This window comes from Gopherus flavomarginatus, chromosome 8 (genome assembly GCF_025201925.1).
Source record: "Gopherus flavomarginatus isolate rGopFla2 chromosome 8, rGopFla2.mat.asm, whole genome shotgun sequence".
In the NCBI taxonomy this organism is placed as follows: domain Eukaryota; kingdom Metazoa; phylum Chordata; order Testudines; family Testudinidae; genus Gopherus; species Gopherus flavomarginatus.
This window is the reverse complement of record NC_066624.1, coordinates 105,323,944-105,351,487: the sequence shown is the minus strand read 5'-3', so window position 1 is coordinate 105,351,487 and position 27,544 is coordinate 105,323,944. Positions and strand designations below refer to the sequence as shown.

General features: G+C 39.1%; 1 protein-coding gene across 5 annotated transcripts in view; it reads right to left on the bottom strand.

Moving 5' to 3' along the window:
• Positions 1–27,544, bottom strand: part of ATP11B (ATPase phospholipid transporting 11B (putative)) — a 104,960-nt gene that overhangs the window by 56,787 nt on the left and 20,629 nt on the right. For all 5 annotated transcript variants that reach the window (XR_007775812.1, XM_050964271.1, XM_050964269.1 and 2 more), the window contains exons 2-11: positions 22,375–22,491; positions 21,360–21,449; positions 13,245–13,325; positions 8,758–8,865; positions 8,428–8,556; positions 7,495–7,598; positions 6,022–6,069; positions 3,303–3,367; positions 2,685–2,766; positions 918–1,068 (exon numbers count right to left, since the gene is read on the bottom strand). Coding sequence is in view for 4 of the 5 variants with exons in the window: in XM_050964271.1 (XP_050820228.1) it covers positions 918–1,068; positions 2,685–2,766; positions 3,303–3,367; positions 6,022–6,069; positions 7,495–7,598; positions 8,428–8,556; positions 8,758–8,865; positions 13,245–13,325; positions 21,360–21,449; positions 22,375–22,491 (975 nt within the window). In the remaining variant the exon portion in view is untranslated. The remainder of the gene's footprint in view (positions 1–917; positions 1,069–2,684; positions 2,767–3,302; positions 3,368–6,021; positions 6,070–7,494; positions 7,599–8,427; positions 8,557–8,757; positions 8,866–13,244; positions 13,326–21,359; positions 21,450–22,374; positions 22,492–27,544) is intronic.

Genomic DNA, 27,544 nt, shown 5'->3' with positions numbered 1-27,544 from the left:
GAAGCAGGAGGCTCCCAAAACAAGTCTGAAATTTAAAATAAAAAAATGACTAAGGAGGGATATCCTCCAGAGATGTAAACTATAAGATCCAACAGAACATCTCTTCAAAGAATCCCTTCAAACTCTAAAGGAAAGAGAATTCTGTCAGGCAATGTCTTCAAAGCAGTGAAATTACAGGCAAAGGGAGGTTACTTGACTGATACCAGCATGACAGGATTTCCCAAAGTAAAAAACACAATGAAAACACTGCAACAGGCAGTGCACAAAATAGGCAAAATCCCAAAATCTTCTTTGTTTTAACATAAAAGGATGGGCAAGATACCCTCAAACAATGTGAGATGAACACACAGAACCCTGTGACAGAGCCTTGTGAATATACCCTACTAAAAACAAAAACAAGGCCTTGCCAAAAGAAACAAAAAGTCTAGGAAATGACAGTTTGCACTCCCCCACTTCAGAAACAGGACTAAAACTAAAGCTGGTTTCCTCCAAAGGTTAAATTAAAGCCAGGACCGGCTCCAGGCACAAGCACAGCAAGCTGGTGCTTGGGGCAGCCCATGGAAAGGGGTGACATGTCCGGGTCTTTGGCGGCAATTCGGTGGCGGGTTCCTCAGTCCCTCTCGGAGGGAAGGACTGGCTGCCAAATTGCCGCCGAAGAATGAAGTGGTGCTGTAGAGCAGTCGCCGAAGTGCCACCGATTTCTGCTCCCCTTCCCCCCTTTTCACCGCTTGGGGCAGCAAAAAAGCTGGAACTGGCACTGATTAAAGCAATACTGACTTCCAACTAACTATAACTTTGAAAGACTATGCAGCTGCCATGCCTAAATCCAAGAATGGAAGTATTCTAAGGTTCAGACATACTATTAGTATCTACAAGTGTATTTACTCAACATGTAGTTTTACATAACCACATATTACCTTACTGCTGTTTCTTTCATGTTCAGTTTTCTGGTCATACCAAGGTTCATCCCATTTTCCTTCAGCTTGCCAGGCATATTTTAAGATTGTACTCAGGACTGCTTCAAAAAGGAGGATTATTAGATAGATAATCAAAAATGAGTTCATAGACCTGGAAGGAGGACACAAAAATACTATTTCAGTGTATTCTGTTCTGTTTTTTCCTTAATGTATGAAAGTAATGTTAAAATTTAACTATGACAAAATGTTTTGTTGGCAAATATTTTCAGTGTGTCTGTTTCAAACAACAGAAAAGTTTCTATGTGACAAATGGAAACAATGGTAAACAGGAATGGAATACTACAAGTGACTAAAATGTATACTAAATTACAGTAGATTTCTGCAGTTATTGTAAATTGAAGGTTAGATTAAGGTGCAACACTATCAAAATCTGTCTCCTGTAACAGCTGCTGTTTGGAGTTTTGGGGATCAATTTTTATTATCCTTGTTCCAAGGACACCCTCTCTTCTGAATACCACTTCAGAATGTGAAGGAACTAAGGAAGACCAATACAGAGACCCAATCCAAGGCCGCTCCCTTTTCGCTACCTGAAAATGCAGTTCCATAGCATTGCCTGTCAGTACTTGACTGCACAGTGACCACCCTTCAACCCTGCCAATATTCATTAAGGCCAGAGTTGATGTCAGTGCATGGGAAATATTAAATGAGGGGAGGGAAAGATACAGCAGCTTCTTGTGCATCCCATAGATTTGTTTGTGCCTGGCTACATTAGTATAATTAACTCTTTGGTTGTAAAAGAACATCAGCAGGTCAGCCTGCACTTTGAACTTGCAAAGACAAAAACATTAAATATTTTTAGAGACAAATTTGGTATAATGAGTTCTATTGGTAGACTTATGTCAAAACAGTACATTTAACAGCCTTTTAGACTGGAAAGACAACAAGCCAAGAATTAAAAATAGAATGTGCAACCTGTATAAGGAGTTAATATCCCTCGCATAATTATTTCTGGAAACAAATAATTTACCCAGAAACAATGAAACAAAACTTTTTTTTTTCATGGCAAACTGCATTTTCCAGTATCTTCAGATGCTTAGTGCTCCATATACACCTGAGGAGACATTCTTTTCAGAATCTGTATCTTCTCTATTAATACCACAGACCACGTAACAGGGACAAGTACCCACATGGAACAAGAAGGGAAAAAAAAAAATCAGGATTCAGGAGACAGAAATTAAGACTACAACTGAGTTCATCCCACCACAAGGGCAGGATGCAACTTCCTAATAAAGGATGTGTCAAGAGAGTGAAAAAGGTTGGGACTACTGTAAAACACAAACTCTAAACCTCTGGTGAAAGGAGCACATCACATCTCTTTAATAAACTCCTCCTGACTACTCTGGAGTAGCATTCATGGTCTTAGGTAGTTGCTGCCTAAGGACTGCCAAACAGGGCCTTAGAGGAAAATCTGACTTATTTTTATTATTCTAATCCTTCCTCGTAAGAGAGAGCAATCAAACTAGTTTTGTATACTATTGCAAAATGAAGCTGTAAGTAATTAAGTGATGAAATCAGAGAACCAGTATTAACAAATGAAATTTAAATTACAGTTACACCAGCCTGCAGAAGACCTAACATTTACAATAGCTCCCTTTGTCTATGTACTGACAACTAACAAAAACATAGGCAATTAATTTTTTTAATTACTGCTGAAACACTGAGTTTAGATTCTACACATAAATAAAGACAGTATAAACACATACATACTTTTCTACTGCTGATCGTTTCTGAGATTTACTCTTGTAATTTAATGCCATCTTTGTCTCCATACCTGTATACACAGCAACACCTGAAAAAACAGAACCATACTTCAGTTTCTGTTCAGGTACAGCTTAGTGCTTTCTACAAAAATTAGAGAGGTTGCTACTTGTAATGTGCACTCAGACACCATGGTGAGGCTAGACAGACATTTTGGTGGTATTCTGTGATGATGAAGCAGAGTTTTGGAACTAATTTTAGCCCTTGCTAATCCTGCTCAATGTTAGGTCTTTAGTGTTCCCTGATATATAATTAAGGGTATAGAGGTCAGAATATAAAATGCCCTAGAGTGGGTCTTAAACACTGGAAACAGACGGCAGTGTCAGAGACACCTAGGTAATGGATTCTTGTTACTCCATTATTAAACCCAAAGACAGAATCTGATACTCCACAGGGCTCTCTGGTCATAGTCTCCTCCCCTTCAGTCATGATCATACCCCACCCATCTACAGGTACCCTCAAGAAGGATTGTTAAAATATCTTCAATATGAAGGGGAAAATTAGACCACAACTCATCAACATGTTTTAAGAAGACACACTGTTAAAAAAGTTTCAATGACTACAAACCAAAAATTTCTTTTGTGTTTTTTAATCTTGCTCCTCGAAGTAAAAGACTTTCAGGCCCAAGAGGTCTAAAAAGAAATAGATAATCAGCATTTTTTTTTTTTTAAAAAAGCACAATATTTAAGAATGGCTATTTTAAAATCCAGGACATCATCATTTTGAATTCTAAGGGTCCCTTTAAATCAGTTTGTATTAGCTAAAACTGGTGCTGTGGAAAGCACAGCTGTAATTATCAGGAAGATTAATTTAAGGTAAGAGTGATATGTATATGTTCCATACCAATGTTTGCACCATCTTTGGAAACTGTCAAAAAAGTTAGCTTGAAGTCAAGCAAAAAAAAAAAAAAGTACAATTTTCTTATTTTGCCTGAAGTGGTTCCAATAGAAATTGAAATGGAAAAAAAACCTCCAATGGAGAGGCAGACACCAGAATTAAAAACTAAACACTAAGATGTACAACTTATTCAACACTAAGCTGTACAGGAGGTTGTTTTTCACTCTTCCATAAGCAGTAACAACAATAGCTCGTAACTACTATTTACATAAATAAAGTGACTTATCCTTCATGTTCAGTTGAAAATAATCCAGATTTAAAAAACTGTGTTCACAAAAGACAGACTTTTATGCCAGGCTAACTATAGCTACACAAGCAATTGCCATAGTTGCATCTACAACCACAGTAACTGCATGGGCAAATTATGCACTTGAGTTTGTGACATTTGCTTTAATTTTTTCCCCGTATAAAATCACTGTTAGAAAGAATTCAACCCAAACTTGAGTAAAAATTCTTATAATGTAAATATTTCTTAACAGAGTTGCAAAGTTTTAATAAAAAATAAAACAATGCAATATAGTACTCTTGAAGTAGAGAAGATTTTACGTATTCAGGTAAATTATGTTCTCCTAAGAAGCTGTACCCATATTGCTGGACTCAGTTGGTTTTACAATCAATAAAACCAGTTGATCTGTGTATTCTGAGCTAGCTAAATCAGTTCAGTACAGGCTAAACTGGTTTATTTTTTATGGTAAGGAGATATAAGGTCTGTCTACTGGTGGAGTTGTAAGTGTGTCTTCACTCATGCTTAAAACTGATTCTGCTAAACCTTTCAACTGAATTAATTTTGAGAATAATCTTGGAGCTGAACATGAAAAGCTTGGCAATAATATATTTTGAAGAGCTGCAAATGTGGTAGCAACCTAAAGAAGACCTTTGGGAATGCCCCATTTTTGTTGTTCAGGCATAGGCTTTGGGGCTGAAAGATCTATCTTCTGTCTCCATACTTCACGCAAGACCTTGGGAAAGAGCTCAGGCAAATCATTTATTCACCCCTTATTCAATGTACTCATCTTTAAAACTGACATTTACCAACCTCACAGCAGTATTGAGAGCATCAATTCATTCACATTTATAAAGATTTTTATATTTTCAGATAAAAGGCACTATATAAGTGCTGAACTATAAACTTGTTTCAGAAATTATTCAGTTAGTGGAAAAAGGACTTAAAAAAATCAGAACTAGTCCAAGAAGTTCATTCTTAACTGGTTCTGATTTTTTTTAAGCTCTTTTCCTACTTAACTGAATAATCTCTTTAACAAGTTTATAACTGAGCACTTACATAGTGTCTTCTATCTGAAGATATAAAAATTTATATAAATATTAATTAATTAAGCCTCCCAATTTGGCTGTGAACTCAGTAAATATTATGCCAATTTTAAAGATGAGTACATTGAAGACCAGGGTGAATAAATGATTTGCCCAAAGTCTTGTATGAAGTGTGAGAACAGAAGATAGATCTTTCACCTCTAAGGCCTATGTCTGAACAACAAAAACAATTAAGAGTGAACTTCTTGGGCATTAAAACATCAAACAAGTCACAGGAAGGATCTATTATGTGCAAAAGCACATTTTAAAAGACAGAGAGGACCAACTTTTCAAGAGGTCTTAACACTCACCAGCTCTAACTGCAATCTGGGTGCTAAGCACTCTCGAAACCCTGGGTACTTCTTTTAGGTGCCTATATGGGAGCTAATATCAGTTGAAAATCTGGTCTTAAATCTCTGAGCTCCTTTACCGTTTGACTCTTGATAATTTTTGCTGCATTTTAAATGGATATTCCATTTATTTCAATGGAACAGGAAAACCTATTACAACAGGCATGTTCACTACCATAGGTGATGTGCATTTACTGCAATACATGGGATTATTATATGTGCTGCAACATTTAAGTAAATACCTAGTGAAAGTGCACATTAAACGTGTTTAAAAAAACCAAAGCCAGTAATAAACCAGTAGTTCCCACTGATTTCAGCAGGAGCTGAGATTGCTCAATGCCTCTGATAATAAAGCCATTGCATTATGAGACACAGAACTGTAAGTTACAACACTTCTCACATGTTTGACATGCTAACTTCATACACACATTTTTAAAACATTCAAATGCCAACTTTACAAAAAACAAGTTAATTCCAGCAGTGAAGCTAACACTTAAAATGACCATAAACTAATTTTTGGAAAACACAAGTAAATTTAGGTTTAAATATTTCAACTGTCTAATTCAGTTTTACTTGACTCAACCTTAACTATCGAGTTGAACTAGCATCTGGATAATAAACTATTATCCTTTTCCATTCCATGATAATGTTCTTTTATAACAGTCATGTTCGATCACCTTAACTTAGCTTTTAAAGTTTTACCAAGTGACCTTTACAAACATTTTACTTACCGTACAATTTCCTCAATTTGATGACTTATAGTTATTCTTCCAACAAATCTATGAAAAAAGGTCATATGTCAGACTGTTGGTGTACAAACTCCAATATAAAAAAAAAAATCCTTATTTTATTTACGCAAGGAAATCTTGACATAAATGTGGTATGTGCCAGATGGAATATCCCATCCTTGATTTACAGTCTGTTTTATTAATGGGCAATACATTAACCTTGGTGATAATTCTGAGGTATGTTTCAAGAAGTCCTCAACAAGAGCTAGGAACCATCCCCCCCTTCAAGAAAATGAACGGAGTGATTTTAGAAATATCCCATACAACTCAATTTATGAAATCAGGTAACAAGTATCTTTTGAAAACTCCCCCTAGAGTGATTACATGTTCCAATAAAGAAACAGAATTCAAAAAACAAAAACAAAAAAGTCAAAGTTATCAGTACATTTTTCCATCTGAAATGAATAGTAATTTCACATTTAACCATACTTTCAAATTCTTATGTGTCTGAAATGTCAAATATATTTTGTATGCCTTATAACACCCTGATTTTAAAGGACCGCAAAAGTTCACGATCATTGGTTTAGTACTTCCTTACTGACATCACTAATTCTATGACCTTTACAATCCACTTAAGAGATTCGCTGTTCAGTAACTAGTTAAGCAAATATACATTCATGCTATGAACCTGAAATGCCACAAGGATCCAAATACTCAGTTAAAATAAGTTACTGTCCATATAGTATAATTACTAAAACTAATGTACATGAAAGTTATCGGCTTCTATTAAAGCTAGTCATGAATAAAAAATTCATGCAATGTTAATAATATGCTATGAGTCAGAAATATTTACAGGGCCATAGACCTATATAAACACATACATTTGTTATGAAAATACTCTTTTACAAAGTTTATCACATTGCTTGCTGACTATAGCTTTTAAATGAGACATGTTGGTGTGTTAATGATTTAAACTAATCTTTTGCTGCTGGGAAACACAGTTCAAATCCTGCTTAGGCTGTAAATGAAAGTGAATTTTGGGGTATATGTTCTTAGTGGAAAATTAACACATCACACAATTTGACACACTTTAATTTAGAACAAAAGAAAGGGGTGTTAAATATTCAGGAATGAAGTGTTTGGCAGAACTATGTACAGCTCTTGTTTTTTTCCCACAATTCCTGCTCAAGCACCATTACTTTTAAAATTTGTGAACAAATTTACTGCTTATCTAGTGATATAGAACCATGCTGGTGTTAAAATGTAAATAAAAAAAATCAGAAGGCTCTCTCTCTTTTTGCAGCTTTAAGCATCACAGGGATTTACATAAAAATTCCTAAATTTGTTTAATAAAACCTGAAATGTACAACAATACACCTGGAGAAACTTTCTTCTCAGCAAGATCCATATCATTAACAACCATCAGAAATTTTGCTTTTAAAATCAACTTTGAAATTATGAAGAATAAAATGACACCTGTATAGGTCTGCTTCTGGCTGCTGACATTCTACGACAGCTACGAGTGTGTCCAGGTTGGCAACAGACTGTAATACTGCTGTTTCTGGGACCGCAACATGAGTCTGAAAAACACACATCTCTATATATGAGAATTTTTCAATGATACAGAACAGCACTAGTTTGCTGGCGTTTCGTTGGTCAAGAAAAGCCTCTGGAACCCTGAACAAGGTCATGGATTTTGTTTATGAAAGCATCACATCTTGTATACTGACAGATGTTTCACCACTGTGACATTGCAAACTGCCATTTAACGTACTGCAATAGTGTTTCTTAAAAGTGATTAGCTTGACCAGAAAAAACTCACATTAATTACCATTTCATAAAATTTCTTAAATTAGCAGATCAAGCAAGATTCTTGGTCCTATTAATATACTGCAGCTCAAAATAAAGAAAAATAAACGATATTACAGTTCTGATATATTAAGACACACCTAATAACTAAAGGTCAGATTCTGCTACTCTTACTTTTGAAGTAAGATGTACTACTCAATGAGAGTAAGCCCATTGATTTCAAGGGGGTTGGGTACTACTCAGTTTGAGTAAGGGTGGCAGAATAAGATCTTATGTGTAGCACAACAAGGTAAAATAGAAGATTATGACGTATTGTGATTTTAAAAATAGCCTTGCTATGTGCTCAAATAAGTAAAAATAAAAAAATAACTATATTTCAATTAGTACAGAGCCTAGACACTGTTTCTTTTCTTTTAGTAAAACTGCTAGCACATTGTGGAAGCTGTGGGAAATTTTTAATAAAAGTAAAATTAGATACACAAAAACCTCCCATTTGAGTCATTAACAGATACATTTAAGGAAGCAAAGGCTGAAAGTTGATTTGCCTTATTTCTATGTTGCATTTCATACTAGAAAACTGCATATGTTTAGACTACCAACCTTAAGATTAGTTTCTCCATCCAAGCTAGCAGTAGTAACATGACACGAACCATTTACTCTATCAGAGGACAGAAGTACAAGGTCAACAGGGAAAGTCTCATCTTTGGCTACTCTGACAATATCACCCACCTGAAAAGATAAACACAAATAAGAGTATGTTTCTGAAAAAGAATAGATTTTTAATTTTAACAATTACTCAGATTTATAATACAATAGGCCTACATAAAATTGCAATGCAGCAAATGAGCATTTTGCTTAAATGAACTAATTGGCATAGCTATAGTTCTAAAGAAGAAACACACTGTTTTCTTCTAGTTACTAGACACATACCCTAATGTTTTTTGATCTAGTTTTTACAAGGCCACCACTTCGAACAACATAAACTGGAGCTCCATTTACTTCATTGTCTGCTTTATGTCGTAACCAGTCTTCATAACCCTGCAGAAATACAAGATTGAACGTTATATTTTAAACTAGAAACCTAACAGCTACATACTTTTCTAAGAGTAACAAAGTAGTTTGAGGCACCATAGCTTTGCAAACAACAAGCTGTCTGAACTTGAGCATGTCACTAGACCTCTGTTCTATTCAGGTTCTACTGCACCCATCACCGTGCAGTCATAATGTACAATTACGGAATCTGTTATTACTATTTTAAAACAAAAATATCTGAGGTGAAGGTTCCTGAAAAAGAATTAAAATGACTGCTCATGCAACCTGAGAGCCTCACAATGTCTAAGTCGATTAAGGAAACTGTGTAGGGAATACAGCCAATCATTCCCCCAGTCTCATTTACTAATTTATTAAAATAACTCCCTTTTCTGTTCAACTGTGCAATTCCCAGAGAGCTTGCTCTAGTGGCTTTCTAAGCAACAGCTGAGGCACCTGTTCTTGCAAAGGAATTTTAACTTCTATGGTGTGGAGTTGATATTCATGTTTTGTTGAGCAAGTGGAGATGACAGTGTATGTGAGAAAAAATCAGGTACAAAAAGTTTTAATTCATCTAGACTGTGTCAGGGCAATGATTTAGACTGACTAACCAACCTGAACTTTTAATAGAGAATACAAACTAACTTTTTCCTCCAGATATCCAAAAATCAAAGGAGGGTACATGTCCTGTTTTATATTTTCTTTGTGCATTAGTTAATATATTGCCTGTTTACTTGTACACCTCCCAATAAATCTGTGGTCAGACAGTAACAGGTATATCCTGGAAGATACTATTGATATGCAGTAGGCAATGGATCGGCCAGCATACGTATGAATTCAATGGCTATCTGTATTCCTGGAACTAAGATTAATGTTAATATTATTTGTGTTACTGTAGTGCCTAGGAGTACCAGTCATGCACCAGGACCCCATTGTGCTAGGTGTGCTCAAACACAGAACAAAAAGACAGTCCTTGCCCCAAGAAGCTTAAAATCTAATTATGTAACACGGAAGTTCTTGAGCCAGTAATTTTTAGCAGCAATGTATTTTGCTGTTTCTTGACTAACTCTGGCTATGATTCACTGTTAAATAATTTTTCTACCAATGTTTCATTCACAAGTGTGCGTGTACTGTACTCTCAATTCAAAGTTACAAAAGTAGGCCTGGAGGACGAAAAAGCAAGCTCACAGCTGTGCATAAAATTCAGATGTGAAAATTTTTAAAAAGTGTGACTTGATAAAAAGCAAAGCCTGCAGCAGATTTATATTTACCATTTCTATATAAAAAGCTGAATGCTACTCAAAGTACCAAAAGTGTGTTCATCAACTACCTCTAAAGATTACACCAAAAGATCAGTGTTCTGTGAAGATCTAGCGTACTTTTGATAACATACTAAATTCAGTGAGACAAATATTCAAGAGCATGTTCATTTAATCACTTACTGGATTTAAAATATCATACCATTTTGTAGGATTTTAATACCCTAATCTTAAGAGGCATTATTTCTCTTCCCCCTACTCCCTCCACTGCAACGCTGCTATAGAACAGCTCCAGTCTAACAGAGTTACCGAGTTCTGTGACATGTGTCTTGAAACTGGTGCAGTGAATGCTGGGGAGTCACACAAATAGAAAAAGATCACTTCAGTAATGCGTATCCTGAACGACCTTCTTACCCTTGCCATTTGGGGAATTCCGCACATTATCTAGACCATCCCTCACAGGTGTTTATCTAACCTGCTCTTAAAAATCTCCCATGATGGAGACTCCACAACCTCCCTAGGCAATTTATTCCAGTGCTTAACCACTCATTAGGACGTTTTTCCTAATGTCCAACCTAAACCTCCCTTGTTGCAATTTAAGTCCATTGCTTCTTGTCTTATCCTCAGAGGTAAAGAACAATTTTTCTTCCTCCTCCTTGTAACCACCTTTTACATACTTGAAAACTGTTATGTTCCCTCTCCATCTTCTCTTTTCCAAACTAAACAAATCCAATTTTTTCATCTTCCCTCATCGGTCACATTTTCTAGACCTGTAATCATTTTTGTTGCTTTTCTCTGGACTCTCTCCAATTTGTCCACAACCTTCCTGAAATGTGGTGCCTACAACTGGACACAATACTCTAGTTGAGACCTAACCAGAGTGGATGAATTACTTCTCATGTCTTGCTTTCAACATTCCTGCTAATGCATTCCAGAATTACGTTTTCTTTTTTTGCAACAGCGTTACACTGTTGACTCATATTTAGCTTGTGGTCCACTATGACTGCCAGATCCCTTTCCACAGTACTCCTTCCTAGGCAGTCATTTTCCATTTTCTGTGTGTACAACTGATTGTTCCTTCCTAAACACAGTACTTTGCATTTGTCCTTATTGAACTTCATCCTATTTACTTCAGACCATTTCTCCAGTTTGTCCAGATCATTTTGAATTTTAATCCTATCCTCCAAAGCACTTGCAACCTCTCCCACCTTGGTATTGTCTGCAAACTTTATAAGTGTACTCTCTACGCCAGGAGTCTGCAACCTTTCTGAAGTGGTGTGCCGAGTCTTCATTTATTCACTCTAATTTATGGTTTCATGTGTCAGTAATACATTTTAACGTTTTTAGAAGGTCTCTTTCTATAAGTCTATAATATATAAACAAACTATTGTCGTATGTAAAATAAATAAGGTTTTTAAAATATTTAAGAAGCTTCATTTAAAATTAAATTAAAATGCAGAGCCCCCCAAACCGATGGCCAGGACCCAGGCAGTGAGTGTGCCACTGAAAATCAGCTCGCGTGCCATAGGTTGCCTACCCCTGCTGTATGCCGTTATCTAAATCACTGATGAAGATATTGAACAGAACCAGACCCAGAACGGATCCCTGCAGGACCCCACTCATTATGCTCTTTCAGCATGACTCCGAACCACTAACTATTCTCTGGGATCAGTTTTCTGACCAGTTTTGCACCCACCTTATAGTAGCCCCATCTAGGTTGCATTTCCCTAGTTTATCTATGAGGCGGTCATGTGGTAGCGTATGAAAAGCTTGACTAAAATTAAGATATACCATGTCTACTGCTTCCCTCCTATCCACAAGGCTTGTTACCCTGCCAAAGAAAGCTATCAGGTTGGGAGGGGACTGAACTCAATGACCTGTCAGGGTACCTTCCTGCTCTATGACATAGGTATGTCTAATATATTTGTCACAACCCTGGGTTTTTTGTCTGTGTGTCTGTGTCTTTGTAAGAGAAGAATAGCTCAGTGGTTTGAGCATTGGCCTGCTAAACCCAGGGTTGTGAGTTCAATCCTTGAGGGTGCCATTTGGGGATTGGTCCTGCTTTGGGCAAGGGGTTGGACTAGATGATCTCTTAAGGTATTCAACCCTAATAATCTATGATTGATTCTATGATTTGTTTTTGACAAATCCATGCTGACTGTTGTTTATCATCTTATTCTCTTCTAGATGTTTGCAAGTTGATTGCTTAATTATATGCTTCATTATCTTTCCAGGTACAGAAGTTAAACTGACTGGTCTGTAATTCCCCAGTTTGTTATTTCCCTTTTTATAGACAGGCACTATATTTGCCCCTTTTCCAGTCTTCTGGAATCTCTCCCATCTTCCATGACTTCTCAAAGATAATCACTAATGGCTCAGACATCTTTTAGGATTAACTAAAATTCAACAATCTATTTTGCAGGTAACCATTAAGCCTTGCCAAAAGCCCTACCAGCATTAATATACTTCAGCGACAATGAAATATAGTCAGATCTCTTTAGATTACAAAGATTATTTTTGTAATGTTAGGATATTAATTTAATTTCTGCTTCTAATCAATATGCAACTGTAAAGTGGTTACCTCCATTCATCTGACAGCTGTGTGAATGCCTATATATTTCTGCCCCAGAAGAGGACTTAAGCCTTTCCTGCCTAGCGCACCATTCTATACTGGCAAGAAAAGCGCTCTACCCCACTCTTGGGGCTGTTTTAACCGCTGCCAAACATTGCACAGGTATATTTAATGCATCATCTACCCCAAGTCTCTTTCCTGGTCTGTATTATGTACAAGGATTCCTTTATAATGTGTACTGAGGTGTGCCAAGCGAATAAGTGAGAGGCATTAGGAAATGGTCTTATAACAACTGACATACAAAGCCTAGACTAAAATGCCTTTTGACAGTCATTACTGTGCATTTAAGGGTGTTACAATGAGTCATTGGGTGCCTGACAGCTAAGCAGAGCTTCCCAGTTTAAGCTTCTGGTGGGCAACATTTTAAACACATTTACTGATTTCTTTCTAGAAACTGTGTGTGTGCGCTTTACTGCTCAGAACGTCTAACAAATCCCGACTACATTATTTAAAGAAAATGTTTAAAAAGGAATCATGTTAATTAGCTAATTTCATACCTGTTTTATGGCTGTTACAGTTATGACAAAGAATAATGGCAATCCGCTTGTAATAGGACTGGTAGGAGTATCTATCATAAGCTATAGGAAAAGAGAATGAGAATAATGTTAGTACAAGATTATTCTTAAAATCTTATAAAACCAAAAGGCCATAACATTTTACACCACATGAGCAAAATTGTGTAAATCAGTGAGGATCTTTATTACATATTCTATAGTCATTCTAGGTGCAAAACTCCCCTTGATGTCAGAAACAGTTCTCCTCAAAGGTGGCAATACTGACATACAATGCAGACAGAAAATCCATGTGAGGATCGCAGAAGAGAATTTCTCTTGCAGTTGGTAGTGTGCATCACATATTTTGATTTTAAGATTCTTAACCAATGAAAACAAGATTTTTTTCTCCTACCAAGTTGAGTTAAGAAATATATTATACGAAACTGCTTTTTTACACCATACAAAGAACTAGCTTACAACAATATAAAAGTAGGATAAAAGACATCTTAAATTCAAACCGAAAACTGAAAGCACAAATTTCCTATGACTTTATCTCTGGAACATAAATTAAACAATCCCTTTGCTCACAGTACTGCTTTCTGTCTCCCACAAGAGAACCTTACAGATTTTACAATTTGTGTTACCACTGTTGTGGTGCCAACTTCAGTGCAAACGCTAAAAATCTGTGCATGGGCCTGCATGGGTTTTTCTTTACTGCAGGAACAGAGATACTTTACAGGATAAATTAACTGTATTAAAGGGCTGCAGAGAAAGGATACAGAGGCAAACAGTTATTCAAAACATTAATATTAATTTAAGAAAGTTATTAGGTTTATCTGAAATTTAACTCATTGCCTTGGGAAGCACTTCCAAATAAATCTTGCATAGAGTTTTAAAAAGCTAAATTTTAGAGAAAATAGCTTGGGCCACAGCAGGGCCTGTTCATGATCTTTTTACTCTCAAATTTACCAGAGTTAAAATATATGGCCAATTCAAGTCTGAGCTAGAAAACTTGTGTTCTGCTAGTATACAGCCAGACAGGATTTCAGCCTGGAAAGATATTTTATACCAAGAAGAATAGTATAACACACACAGATTGGGCAGTACCAAGTGGATCATGAAAAGTAGTAAATAAAAATCTACTTCGATAAAGCGGATAGGAAAAGAAATGCTGCTCTCAAGTTTCCAAGAGGATAAAGAATGGCCAAATTGGGTCAGACCAATGGTTCGTCTAGCCCAGTACCCTGTCTCCGACAGTGGCCAATGTCAGGTGTTTCAGAGCGAATGAACAGGCCATCATCGAGTGATCCTCCCGTTGTCCACTCTTAGCTTCTGGCAGTCAGAGGCTACGGACACTCAAAGGATGGGGTTGCATCCCAAACCACCTTGGCTAAAAGCCATTGACATACCTAGCCTCCATGAATTTTCTAATTCTTTTTTGAATCCCATTATAGTTTTGGCCTTCACAATATCCACCGACAGCGAGTTCCACAGCTTGACTGTGCGTTGTATGAAGTACTTCCTTATGTTTTACACCTTCTGCCTATTAATTTAATTTGGTGACCCATGGTTCTTGCGTTATGTGAAGGAGTAAACAACATTTCCTTATTCACTTTCCCCACATCATTCATAATTTTATAAACCTCTATCATGCTGCCCCACCCAGTTATCTCTTTTCCAAGCTGAACAGTCCAAGTCTTTAATCTCTCCTCATTTGGAAGCTGCTCCATACCTGTAATCATTTTTGCTGCCTTTCTCTGTACGTTTTCCAATGCCAATATATCTTTTTGAGATGGAGGAACCAGAACTACACGCAGTATTCGAGATGTGATCATACTATGGATTTATATAGTGACATTATGATATTTTCTGTCTTATTATCTATCCCTTTCCCAATGGTTCCTAGCATGGTTGGCTTTTTTGACTGCTGCTGCACACTGAGCAGATGTTTTCAGAGAACTATCCACAATAACTCCACGATCTCTTTCTTGAGTGGCAACAGCTAATTTAGACACCATCATTTTGTATGTATAATTGAGATCATGTTTTCCAAAGTGCATTACTTTGCATTTATCAACACTGAATGTCATTTGCCATTTTGCTGCTCAGTCACCCAGTTTTGCGAGATACCTTTGTAACTCTAACCATCAGAGGAGTCAAGTTCTGGAACAGCCTGCCAAAGGGTAGTGGGGCAAGAAACCTAACTGGTTTCCAGACTGAGCTTGATAAATGTATGAGGGGGACGGTATGATGAGACTGCCTACAAGGGCATGTAGCTGATCTGCAACTGCTAGCAACAAATATTTCCAATGGCTGGTGATAGGACACTAGAAGGGGACAGCTCTGAGTTACTACAGAGAATTCTTTTCAAGGTGTCTGGCTGGTGGGTCTTGCGCACATGCTTAGGGTCTAACCCATGGCCATATTTGGGGGTGGAAAGGAATTTTCCCCCGGGTCATATTGACAGAGACCCTGTGGGTTTTTCGCCTTCCTTTGCAGCATGGGGCATGTGTCACTCACAAGTTCAAGTTACAGAGAATCCACCATTAACACTAGAAGTCTTTAAACTATGATTTGAGAACTTCAGTAACTCAGACAGAGGTTACAGGTCTATTACAGGAATGGATGGGTAAGGTTCTGCGGTCTGCAATGTGCAGGAAGTCAGATTAGATGATCATGATGGTCCCTTCTAATCTTAAAGTCTATGAGTCTAACTCTTCAGTGTCTGCTTTGGATTTAACTACCATGAGTAATTTTGTATTATCTGCAAATTTTGCCACCTCACTATTTACCCTTTTTTCCAGATATCATTTATGAATATATTGAACAGCACTGGTCCTAGTAGAGATCTCTGGGAGACACCCCTATTTACCTCTATCCATTCTGAAAACTGACCATTTATTCTTATGCTTTATTTCCTGTCTTTTAACCAATTACTGATCCACGAGGGTACCTTCCTTCTTATCCCACAGAAAACCTTGTCAAAGGTTTTCCGAAAGTCGAAGTACGGTATATCCGTTGTCCACAGTTGTTGACTCTCTCAAAAGAATTCTAATAGACTGCTGAGGCATGATTTACCTTTACAAAAGCCGTGCTGACTCTTCCCCAATCGTGTTCATTTAAGTGTCTGATAATTCTGTTCTTTGCTACCATTTCAACTAATTTGCCTGGTACTGAAGTTAGGTTTACTGACCTGTAATTGCTGGTATCGCCTCTTGAGCCTTTTTTTAAAATTGGTGCCACATTAGCTATCCTCCAGTTACCTGGTACTGAAGCTGATTTAAGTGATAGATTACATACCACACTTAGTACTTATGACATTTCATATCTGAGTTCCTTCAGAACTCCTGGGTGAATACCATCTGGTCTTGGTGACTTATTACTGTGTAATTTATCAATTTGTTTGAAAAACCTCCTTTTCTAACACCTCAATCTGGACAGTTCCTCAGGATATTGCAGGGCACAAAAATTAAGTGTTATAAAAATGTGGCACTCCCCATTTAAATGGACACAGATTTTTTTTTTTAAATGAGTTAAGTGATCCACTGAGTTCATGCATTTTCGCCTATGGAGAGAGGAGGTGGGTTTAGAGTCACAAGCAAAATAAAACTCTGGTTTCATTTTAAATCTCAGTTTGTTCATGTGGAGACTGGCAACATCTAAATGTAAAGGTGGGTTTAGGAAACAATTACTAATCCACTAAAGAGACCCTTAGTGGAATGGAGGCTGAACTCAGAACTAAGCTACATGAGTAAAGTTGTGTGAGGAGTAAGTCACACCACCAGGTTTAAGAGCTTTTTAATAGTAATGGCAAATTAGAGCATTACCTGTATTTACTTATGCATTTTTGGATATTAGGAACAAAATTTCCTCATGCTAAGATCTAGCTACATAATAGGATAGAATCCCAAGAGGAGGGTGAAATCAGCATTCCTGGAATTAGGAAGAGAGACTGGACAAAGCATTCATAACTATAGGATACCAGCCCTTCCTAGGGAAATGGAACAACTTTAAGACTCATTGATATTCAAATAGGCATTTTAACATAAAAACAAAATATCAGAAGTTTACTTCTTCTGAATTCAAAAGAGCAGGTGCAAGGGGAGGCAGAATGGTCTGGATCAATGAGCACAGAATGGGGAATCAGAACGTGCCAAGTTCTAATCATGGCTCCATTACTATTTGTTGTGTGGTCGTGGTCAAGCCTTTTAAACCCTTCAGTGTTCCCATCCATAAAATTGGGAATCACTTACCTATATTTCACAGATGAGATGTAATTGTAAAGTTCTTTGCATAACTAAAGCACTATATGATTACAGAGTTGTGTGTGGAGCAATCTCATAAAATACATAGATGCCCACTTATTAAAAGTAGCAGCACCAAGAATCTAGAGAATCCCCATCAGGTTACAAAGTAGGCTAAATCTATGCTTTTCTTTGCTTTGACAGTGACATTAATTCATGTCTGCATGCATTTATTTACCAAAAAGGTATAATTTGACAAACTGTCCGCCCTAACGTTAAATTTCCAGGCATTTGTTTCATGTACCTCTGTCTGGGTCTCTGGTAACACAGACAGGGCCCCTGTGAATGGCTCAGGAACAGGAATGGGTCTGGAAGCTTGCCTGGTTTGGCTGCTGGTAACCATTCCCACTCTCTTGGCCCGCTTCACCTGGTTGGCCAAGTCTTCCCCCAGCAGCATGGGGATGGGATAATTGTCAGACTGCAAAAGTCGACATTCCTGACCAGCCTTTGTACTGGACAGGTAGTTTAGCTGTAGGCAAGTCTACAGCTTGTGACATGAAGGGGTAAATTGTCACTTGGGCCTCTGGGTTGATGACTTTGGGGTCCACGAGGGATTGGTGGATAGCTGACACTTGTGACCCTGTGTCTCTCCACGTGGTAACCTTCTTTCCGCCCACTCTCAAAGTTTCCCTTCGCTCCAAGGGTATTTGAGAGGCATCTGGGCCTGGGGATCTTTGGTGTGATGGTGGTATAATGAACTGCAGTCGGTTGGGGTTCTTTGGGCAGCTGGCCTTTATATGTCCCAGTTCATTACATTTAAAGCATCGTCTAGCCGACTGGTCACTGGGCCAAGGTGGGTTACTGGAGACTGATGAGGTGGGAGAATAGGGTGTCTGTGGCTTTCCTTAGGTTGCCCTCGGTTATAGGGTTTATTGTCGGTGTGCCCCCTGGGGTAGTCGCTCCCCTTGACAGCAGCTTTTTTCTTTTCTGCCACTTCCATCCATTTGGCTCCAATCTCCCCTGCCTCGGTTACCGTTTTGGGTTTTCCATCTAGGATGTACCTTTCTATTTCCTCAGGAACACCATTTAAGAACTGCTCCATTTGTATCAGGAGGTGCAGCTCGTCCATATTGTTAACCTTTGTTCCTGATATCCAGGCCTCACAATTCTTGGCAATGTGGTAGGCGTGTTCGGGGAATGACACATCTGGTTTCCATTTTAGGGAACTGAACCGCCGACAGGCATGCTCAGGTGTTATCCCCATTTTGATTCTGGCCTTGGTTTGAAAAAGTTTATAATCGTTCATGTTCTCCTTAGGCATTTCAGCCGCCACCTCTGCTAAGGGTCCACCGAGCAGTGGCTTCAGCTCTATCATGTACTGTTTTTTAGAGATGCTGTATCCATGGCAGGTCCTTTCAAAATTTTCTAAGAAGGCTTCAGTGTCATCACCTGCCTTGTACGTGGGAAATTTTTTGGGATGTGGAACAACAACTGGTGAAGTGTTGTTAGAATTGGCTGTGTTCTGCTGCTTAGCCTGTTCTAATTCCATGGCCTGCTGGTGTGCCTCCCTTTGGAGCTCCATTTTTCTTCTGTGGTCCGCGTCTCTGGCTTCTTGTTCTCTTTTGTAGGCTTCCTCTTTGATTTTTTCTTCTCTTTTTCTCTTATTTCTATTTCTTTTTGTTTTCTTTCCATGTCTCGCTTGTGGTCGGCGTCTCTGAGGTGTTCCTCTGCACCCAGTCTTGCCAGTTCCTGTTTCAGGCCCTTGGTAGTCATGGTTCCTGCTTTCTTGTGTTGGGGTGCCCTCTGGTGTTTACTGCTTGAACTGCTGCTTATTTGTTGTCTTCTTAGGGTTGCTTAGCAACAGTGCCTTTCTACTTCTTTCCCTAGCTACTCATGGCAAAGTAAAAAGAATTGAAAAAACCTTTCATTTGCAAATATGTTCTGCTGGAGTCTGTTGCTGACCACTTAAGCCTGCTTTGTTTAACAAAAGACCGTTGTTAAACCTTAATCTCTCTGCCTTCAGTGTACTCAGAAGGAAGAGAGAAAGAAAAAGAACCTGCAGACTTGCTTTTAAAAACCCCCTTTTCTCTGCTTATAAGCAGCTAGCAGAGGAAAAAAGAAAAAATAATCATCTTACTGGCTTTTGCTTTCTTATCCCAACGCTGCACACCATGTCATAGTATCTTTCCCCAATCTGAACCTTAGAGTCCAAAAGTTGGGGTACCAGCATGAATTCCTCTAAGCTCAATTACCAGCTTAGAACCTGTAGCGCTGCCACCAATCAGGAATTCCAGTGCCTGATAAACTCTGGTCCCTCCAAAACCTTCCCTGGGGACCCCCAAGACCCAGACCCCCTGGATCTTAACACAAGGAAAGTAAACTTTTTCCTTCACCAGTGCCTTTTCTAGGATTCCCTCCCAGGGTTACCCTGGAAGATTACTGTGATTCAAACCCCTTGAATCTTAAATCAGGGAGGAATGTTCCTTCCCCCCTCCCCTTCTCCCTCACCCAGAGGCAATACAGATTCAAGCTCCGTGAACCTAAAACAAAGGGATTCCACCCCTCTCCCCTCCCTTCCCTTCCCTTTCTTCCCTGTTAAGTACAAACTCAATTCCCTTGAGCCTCAACAAGGTGAAAAAAACAGACAGGTCTTAAAAGCAAAACTTTTAATAAAAAAAGAAAAAAAAAAAAGGTACAAGTTCTCTGTAATTTAGATAGTAAAAGTTACAGGGTCTGTCAGCTTATAGAATTTGGAGAAAAAGCCTCCTCCAGCAGAAATACCATTTAAAATACTTCCAGCCAAATACACATTAAAACTCTACCAGCCAGATACACATTTGCAAATAAAGAAAACCAATTAAAAAGACTATAACCGCCTGATCCTTACTAGATACTCACTATTTTGAATATATAAGAGACTGTAGCAGGGAGATTGGCAAAAAACCTGGTTGCACGCCTAGCCCCTTCCAGGACCCAGAGAGAACAAAGCCAAACCCAAAAACTACAAACAAAGTCTTCCCTCCATCGAGATTTGAAAGAATTTTGTTTCCTGATTGGTCCTCTGGTCAGGTGTTGGGTTCCCTGTTTGTTAACCCTTTACAGGTAAAAGAGACATTAACCCTTAACTATCTCCAAATTCATCATTTTAGAATTGTACATTTGGTGATTGAAAAAATACTTGAAGAAAATGTTGAGCAAATAAAATTGTTGTCACTGAAGTCTCATTCTAGTCTCAAATGCTAGTGATTTCCATAAAACTGAGATGGACCGGCATTTGGAATTTATTAAAGAAATGTTTATCCAGAAACAAAATTTCTTTCTTATGATACATGGGAACTAAGAAACCATGCATTCTAACTGGTTTTAAATTGAGGCAGGTAGCTGTTTTGATCAATTGAATTCTTGCCCTCACTCCCAGGGAATCCCACAGAAGAAGGGGCCTCTAACCTATTTTCGTGTGTATGCCCGCCAGGTCTCTTTTCTTTGTCCAGTTTCACTGACCACTTTTCAGACATCAAAGCAGTGCTACAACTACGTTACAGACACTGGAAATAACTGATTGAAAAATGCAGTTTTAACTAAGGAGATTTAAAATTCATAAAAACTGTAAATACTCAAAATAATATGTCAAACGTGAGCCTAAATTCAGTGCAGTCCTTTTAAGTAGTTAAGCCTCCAACATCTTGTGAAGTAGTTATTGTGCCATAAAAAAACTAAAAATAAAAAACAAAACAAAACAGACCGTTTAAGTGATTTGCCCAAGGCAGAGAATGAGTAGCAGAGCTGAGACTATAACCCAGAAAATACTTGTTTCCAGCTCTATATTCAGACTACGGAGTCTCTCTCATGAAATTATAAGTTTTATTCAACTTACCTGAACCAAAAATATAATAAGAAAATAAAAATTGGCTACTCTTCTGAACTGCTCAAATAAATTTTTCGGAATAAAATTCCACACCGTATACTGTAAAGAAAAAAAAAAGAGAAGTGTGGTTATATAATGTGACATTGCATAAATTTTCCATCAAAAATGTCCCAATCTCCTCCCAGTCTCTCCCTAATAAATCTCTCAAAACCTTCTCATTCTCCTCATCTCTCTCTCCCCCCGCCATCCCCAAAGTGCTGTACACTCTTCTCTGTCTTTGAGGTGAGGCAGAGCCAAGGCTTGTCCCTTCTTGTGGGAAAGCCAGGAGCTGGGAGAAACCCAAGCATGGAGGCAGCTCTGCACTGTGGCAGTGCCAGCTGAAGACACCTTTCTACCTATCGGTGTATGCACATGCGTGTGGGTGAGTGCGTTGGGAGGGAGCGGTGTCAGAGTGGTTCCCCTGGGACTACTTTCTCCTTCCCACTGAGCCAAACAGCTGGTTGCGAGCTGACTACTGGGAAGGGGGAAAGATTTACCACAGCTGCGGCTATTTACCCTGACCAATTATGTCCACGCACCCCACCAACGGCCAGACTGTGCACCAGGAAGGAAACTGTGTGTGCAGCTCAATGTTCTCTACACTAACATGCTCTTTTTCACATAATAGGCTTGAGACTTGGCAATTTGAGAGATGCCCTCTCTAAGTACAGATGTAAATATCTGGAGGTGATTCAGGGAATTGCCAATGGATCTCATGGTTCAAGACTCACCTTTTTTCTGAGGAATTTTACCCAAGAGGGTTGGTTGGCGTGCAATTAGGTTTTTGCATTTTGCAGGGCAGGGTGATGGGAGCAGAGAGGAGAAGGAGAGGGGGCCTCACTATTTAAACTTTGGTTTTGAAGTCATTTGCTGTTTTAAATTACATGAAAACACATCACACCACCGGATGCACCTATACTCCATAACATCTTAAGTGATGTTTACTCTTTATCAAATATTTTTGTCAAAGTACATGGATCCTTACCTTAGATGATATGATTCTGTTGTCTGCAAATTTCTGAGGAACATAATGGCCATTCTGGGGGAAACGATTTGCTATGTAAATAGTTCTTGTATCACTCTGATGCGGCGGGTCAAAACCCTGAAAGGCAAAAGTAAAAATCAGTTGATCAACAGGTAGGACAGTTTATATCAAAACTATAGTTTCAGATCACATATGGCACAGAAAGTTCTGCTAATCTTTAAACTGAAATTGGGATCCAAATTTTAACAAGAGTCTTAGAATAGCAGATTATGAATCGGACACAAAGATGAACATATCTCGGCCAGAAAGTTTTTTTTTTTTTTTTTTTTTTTTTTTGCTGTTAGGAGGCCTGCTTTTTAATGTCATTTAAACATATTTTTGATTAGTGTGTGTGTTTTTTTAAACTTGTGTGTGATTAATTTTTTTAATTTGTGTGTTTGATTAATTTGTGTGTTTGATATTTTTTGACATGACCAACTGAAAACAAACCCAAATTCCTTATGGGACAAATATCACCAAAAACCTTAAGAATCAGAAGAAAGAGAACGTGCAGGCTATGCAAAATGAGGATGAAAGTTACTGTCTCACAGTAAAACCAGAAAAAACAAAAACAAACAAACAAAGAAATGGCAGTTTGGCTGAAGGAGTGTATGAGTAAGGCGGAGAGAAGCAAATATGGAAACCAATACACAGGCAGAAATTAAAGATAGTCATAGCTGTACTTTTAAACGCCATACTAATGTTGATCATAGTTGAATTATAAGAAAGTTGAAATAAACAGAAAAAAGAGTCACACTAACATAATGCTATGATTCAAGTTTGAAAAAAATAATCTGACCAGTAGAAAAATCAAGAAACTGACCAAACAACATTTTCCCTCTTTCCCAAATAAGTAAATGATTTCCTGCCTCAAAGAACATAAAAGCCTTGCTTACATTCAGAGACTATTTTCTAAAATTTCCCACTGTTACCACCAGTTCAGGTGCACCAATGATAACAGTGGGAGCACTGTGTTTTGTAGACTTGCTCAGCAGGGTTAGACAAATCTTAGAAGTGAAAATTCATCTCATAGTGCTGCCTCCTCTGCAAAGCCTCTTCAAAGAGCAGATGCTCCACCTGGGAGCTGGACCCTACTTCTGGTGCTGCTGTAGCCTACACTGGCAGCTGCTCTGGAATTAGAGCCAACAAAGCCACATCAATATCTGTTGCTGCTCTAGTTCTGGCAGTAGGTCAGGAAAACTCACTATCAAAAAAGCAGGTAAAAGTGGGTGGAGGGGGACAGGACAGCAATGCTGGAGTGCGATGGCTGCTCCAACAGCTGATGGGGGACAAGGACCAGGAGTCTGCTACAAGACTGCTCTTGGCCATCTGAAATATTGTAGGAGACCTAGTCTGTCCCTGCATGCCACAACCATTTACCTCCTTGCAGGGATTAAGCTTGCTCTTTGCCTGCTCTGCCATTTTTGCCTGTTCTGACAAGGAACTAGGGGAAGGGAAACAGCAAGCATTATGTATCAATGAAGTTATGTATGCTCTCAAATTTGATGGCCAAATCCTACAATTTGAAAGGAGTCCAAGTTATTTTGGGGACACACCCTGACCAAAATTGCAAGGTGGGGATGGAGATGGAAGGGGATGCACAGCAGCACAGGTGCCATTTGTGCCACTGAGGTCAGACAATTCTGGTCAATTTTCTAGAGGGTTGGTCGTTACCCTCCAAGCTCAACAAGGCTGTGAGACCTACCTACAAGTGCTGTGGAAAGAAAGACACTCCAGGAGACAACTACTTGACAAGAAGGGAAAAGAACTACCGTTCTTGGTAACAAATCTCTCTCCCTCAAAAACTGCCTTTATGAATCTCCACTCTTGGGAAATGCTTAGGAAAGTCTGCCCTGCCGAAGAAGAATCTCAGCACTGAGAAACTGATTACAAGTCACAGTTCCATGCCTCCTTAGCAAGGCTTAGTACTGAGGAAGTCTCAGCACCAAAAACTGCTTTTCCACCATATTTTCAGACTTCGTACAATTCAGATCCTACAAATTTGGCACTGGGCTTAACTAGATAAGTGATATGTAAGGGTATGTCTTCACTACTCACTGGATCGGCAGGCAGCGATCAACCCCTGAGCGCTCTCCCGTTGACCCCTGTACTCCAGTTTGGCAAGAGTCAACAGCAGAGTCAACAGGGGCGCGGCAGCAGTCGTCTCACTGCAGTGAAGACACCACGGTAAGTCAATCTAAGTACACTGACTTCAGCTACATTATTCACATAGCTGAAGTTGCGTAATTTAGATCAATCCCCTCCCCCCCGTGTAAACCAGGCCTAAGAGCTCCTTTATGGCTCCCTTACCAGATCCTCTGCACTGGATTGCAGAATCGGGGCTTTAAAAATCTACTCCAGCAGAGGGAGTCTGAGGTAGCCCTTACACTTCTTTTGGGTTTGATGGAAAGCAAATATCAGTTTAGATCAGCAGTTCCAAAACTGTGGGTCAGGACCCCAAAAGCAGTTGCAATCCTGTTTTAATGAGGTCGCCAGAGCTGGCATTAGACTTGCTGGGGCCCAGGGTTGAAGCCAAAACCCAAGCCCTATTGCCCAAGGCCAAAGCTGAAGCCTGAGGGTATCAGCCCTGGGCGGTGGGGCTCAGGTTACAGGCTCCCTGCCAGGGGCTGAAGGCCTTGGGCTTTGGCTGTGCCCTGCCTGAGGTGGTGGGGTGGGGGCTTAGGTGGGCTCAGGCTTTGGTCCCCTCTCCTGGGGTTGTGTAGTAACCTTTTTTTGGGAGGGGGGGTCAGAAGGGGATCGCGGTGCAATGAAGTTTAAGAACCCCTGGTTTAGATTATGCCCCTCAGCTGATGACGAGAGACAACTCATGTGGTCATTAGTAACAAACAACAAGGTATCACAGAGTGCACGTGGCCTAAAGTTAGCTTTTTTCTCTGCATAAGTCATGGAATAAACTGAGTGAAGAAATCAAGGCAACAACTAATTAGTCCAAATCCTGCAGAAATAACCACACAACAATACCAGATGAGAACGGGAGAAATAAGGGGACAATTTGACAAGATCAAACCCCAATAAAGCCACAAAGAAGTGTTGAATTTTAAAAACCTGACAACGTAGAACAAGCAACACAGCACAAAACCTAATCATATGTTCTGAGTTTTTCATTATCTCTTCTTTGTAGCATTCCACAGATTCCCGGTCTAGGTAAGATTTTTTTCACCTTTCTGGAAGGCTTAATCCTCATTGTAGTAAATTTGGGTATGTTTTTCAAGGCCTCACTAGTAACACAGATAGGGTTGAAAAGTTCAATTCTTCTGCTTTATAAACTGTAGAGGGAATAAAGCTGCCTTTTGCAATAAAACAACTCAAAGAGGATTCCTGATTAAAAACCATGATCATAGGTAATAAAGGCATCAGACCTTAAAATTAAATCAGCAATGTCAAGTACTCTGAAAACTGTCATATTAAAATTTCTTTCAGTGCTTGATAAAACCAATTAGAGATCAATCTCTTCGTACTCAATTTGTAAGCATGAAATTGACTGCCAGCAAAAATGTGCAATGGACAATGTAATAAATATAAATGCAACAAAACATGGATAAAAATAAAAATACTTTAATCCTGAGTGTTTTTTTCCCCATACACTTACAGTGTTTTTCATTCATTGATCTTAAAAGCATTGTACACAAAGGTGGGTAAGTACTGCAGAACTTATTTTTTCAGAAAATATGAAGGAAGCTAATGCAGAAAGAAAGGAGCAAGAACAATTTAGGAAGGTTTTACAAAGAGATTTGAAGAAGAATAAACTTTTGGCAGACAAGACGGGAGAGTCTGGCAAGAAAGAAGGTATCAAGATAAAACTGGGACAAAAACACAAAGGGTATGTCTACACTGGCGGAGGGGCGGGGGAGGAAATCTGTGGCAGCAAGTCTCAGAGCCTGGGTCAACTGACTCATGGGACTAGTGCTATGGGGCTAAAAATAGCAGTGTAGATATTCGGGCTCAGGCTGGAGCCTGGGCTCTGAAACCTTGTGAGGGTAGGAGGTCTCGGAGCCTGGGCTCCAGCATGAGACTAAACATCTACAACACTATTTTTAGCCTTGTAGCACAAGACAAGTCAGTTGACCCAGCCTCCAAGACTTACTGCCATGGGTCTTTTTTTGCGGCGTAGACATACACTGCAAGGGATCAGTTAGGAGAAAGGACTAGAAACATATCTAGGAAACAAAAGAGAGGAAGAAACTGTTCAGAGCTTTGTAAGGGAGAAGTGTAAAAAGCATGAATTTGAGATGGTAAAATACAGAATGTTAATGAAGGGATTTTTGTTTGAATGCTGACAGAGAAAAGAATGTTTTTAATACCAATATTTTGGATAACTGGAGCTTGTGAATGAATACTTCTTAATCTATTTCTAAAACAGTACTAAAGATGCTGTATTAAGTATGAAATATTTGTGAGTAAGAAAGCATATTTACCTGGTTGATGTGATAAATGTACAAACATTTTTTCTTGTTTGTTTGTTTGGAAAGTGCATGGCAACTACAAAATGCTAGGCACTTTCCATACATAAAAGCCTGGTCTCTAATCTGAAGAGGTTACATTCTAAAGAAAGTATGAGAGCAGGGGAAAGCAGAACAAACTCCAAGGTAGGTAACTGGTGACATTCAGATAATAAAATCGTCTCACTGTGCCATTACTTGGTTTTGGTGTTTTTTTAAAACTACGTATATTAAAAATACACAGGGGAATATTCAAAGCCACAAGGGAAGTTAGACACCCAACTTCCCATAGTGCTTTTAATAATTTCCCCCACAATGCCTGGATCCAGCAGGATCCAAGCGTGGAGGGGCTTAGTGTGGAGGGATCCAGGTGTGGGGTGAGAGGGTTCTGAGTGGTGCAGTGTGATTGCAGGCAGCTCAGTGGGGGGAATGAGATGCTGCAGAGGGGCCCAGCTGAAGATAGTTGAGGCTCAGCAGTGGGAGTCTGGTGGGCTCAGCAGGAGGGTCCAGGTGCTGGGGGAATGGGGCTTGATGGGATAGGGGTCTGTGTGCAGCTGGTTGGGGCTCAGTGGGGCAGGGGGCTCATCCAGGCATAGGGTGGGTTGGGCTCATTGGGATGAGGGTTCAAGTGGGGCAGGGCTCACTGGGGAGTGGTCTGGGTGCAGGGACTC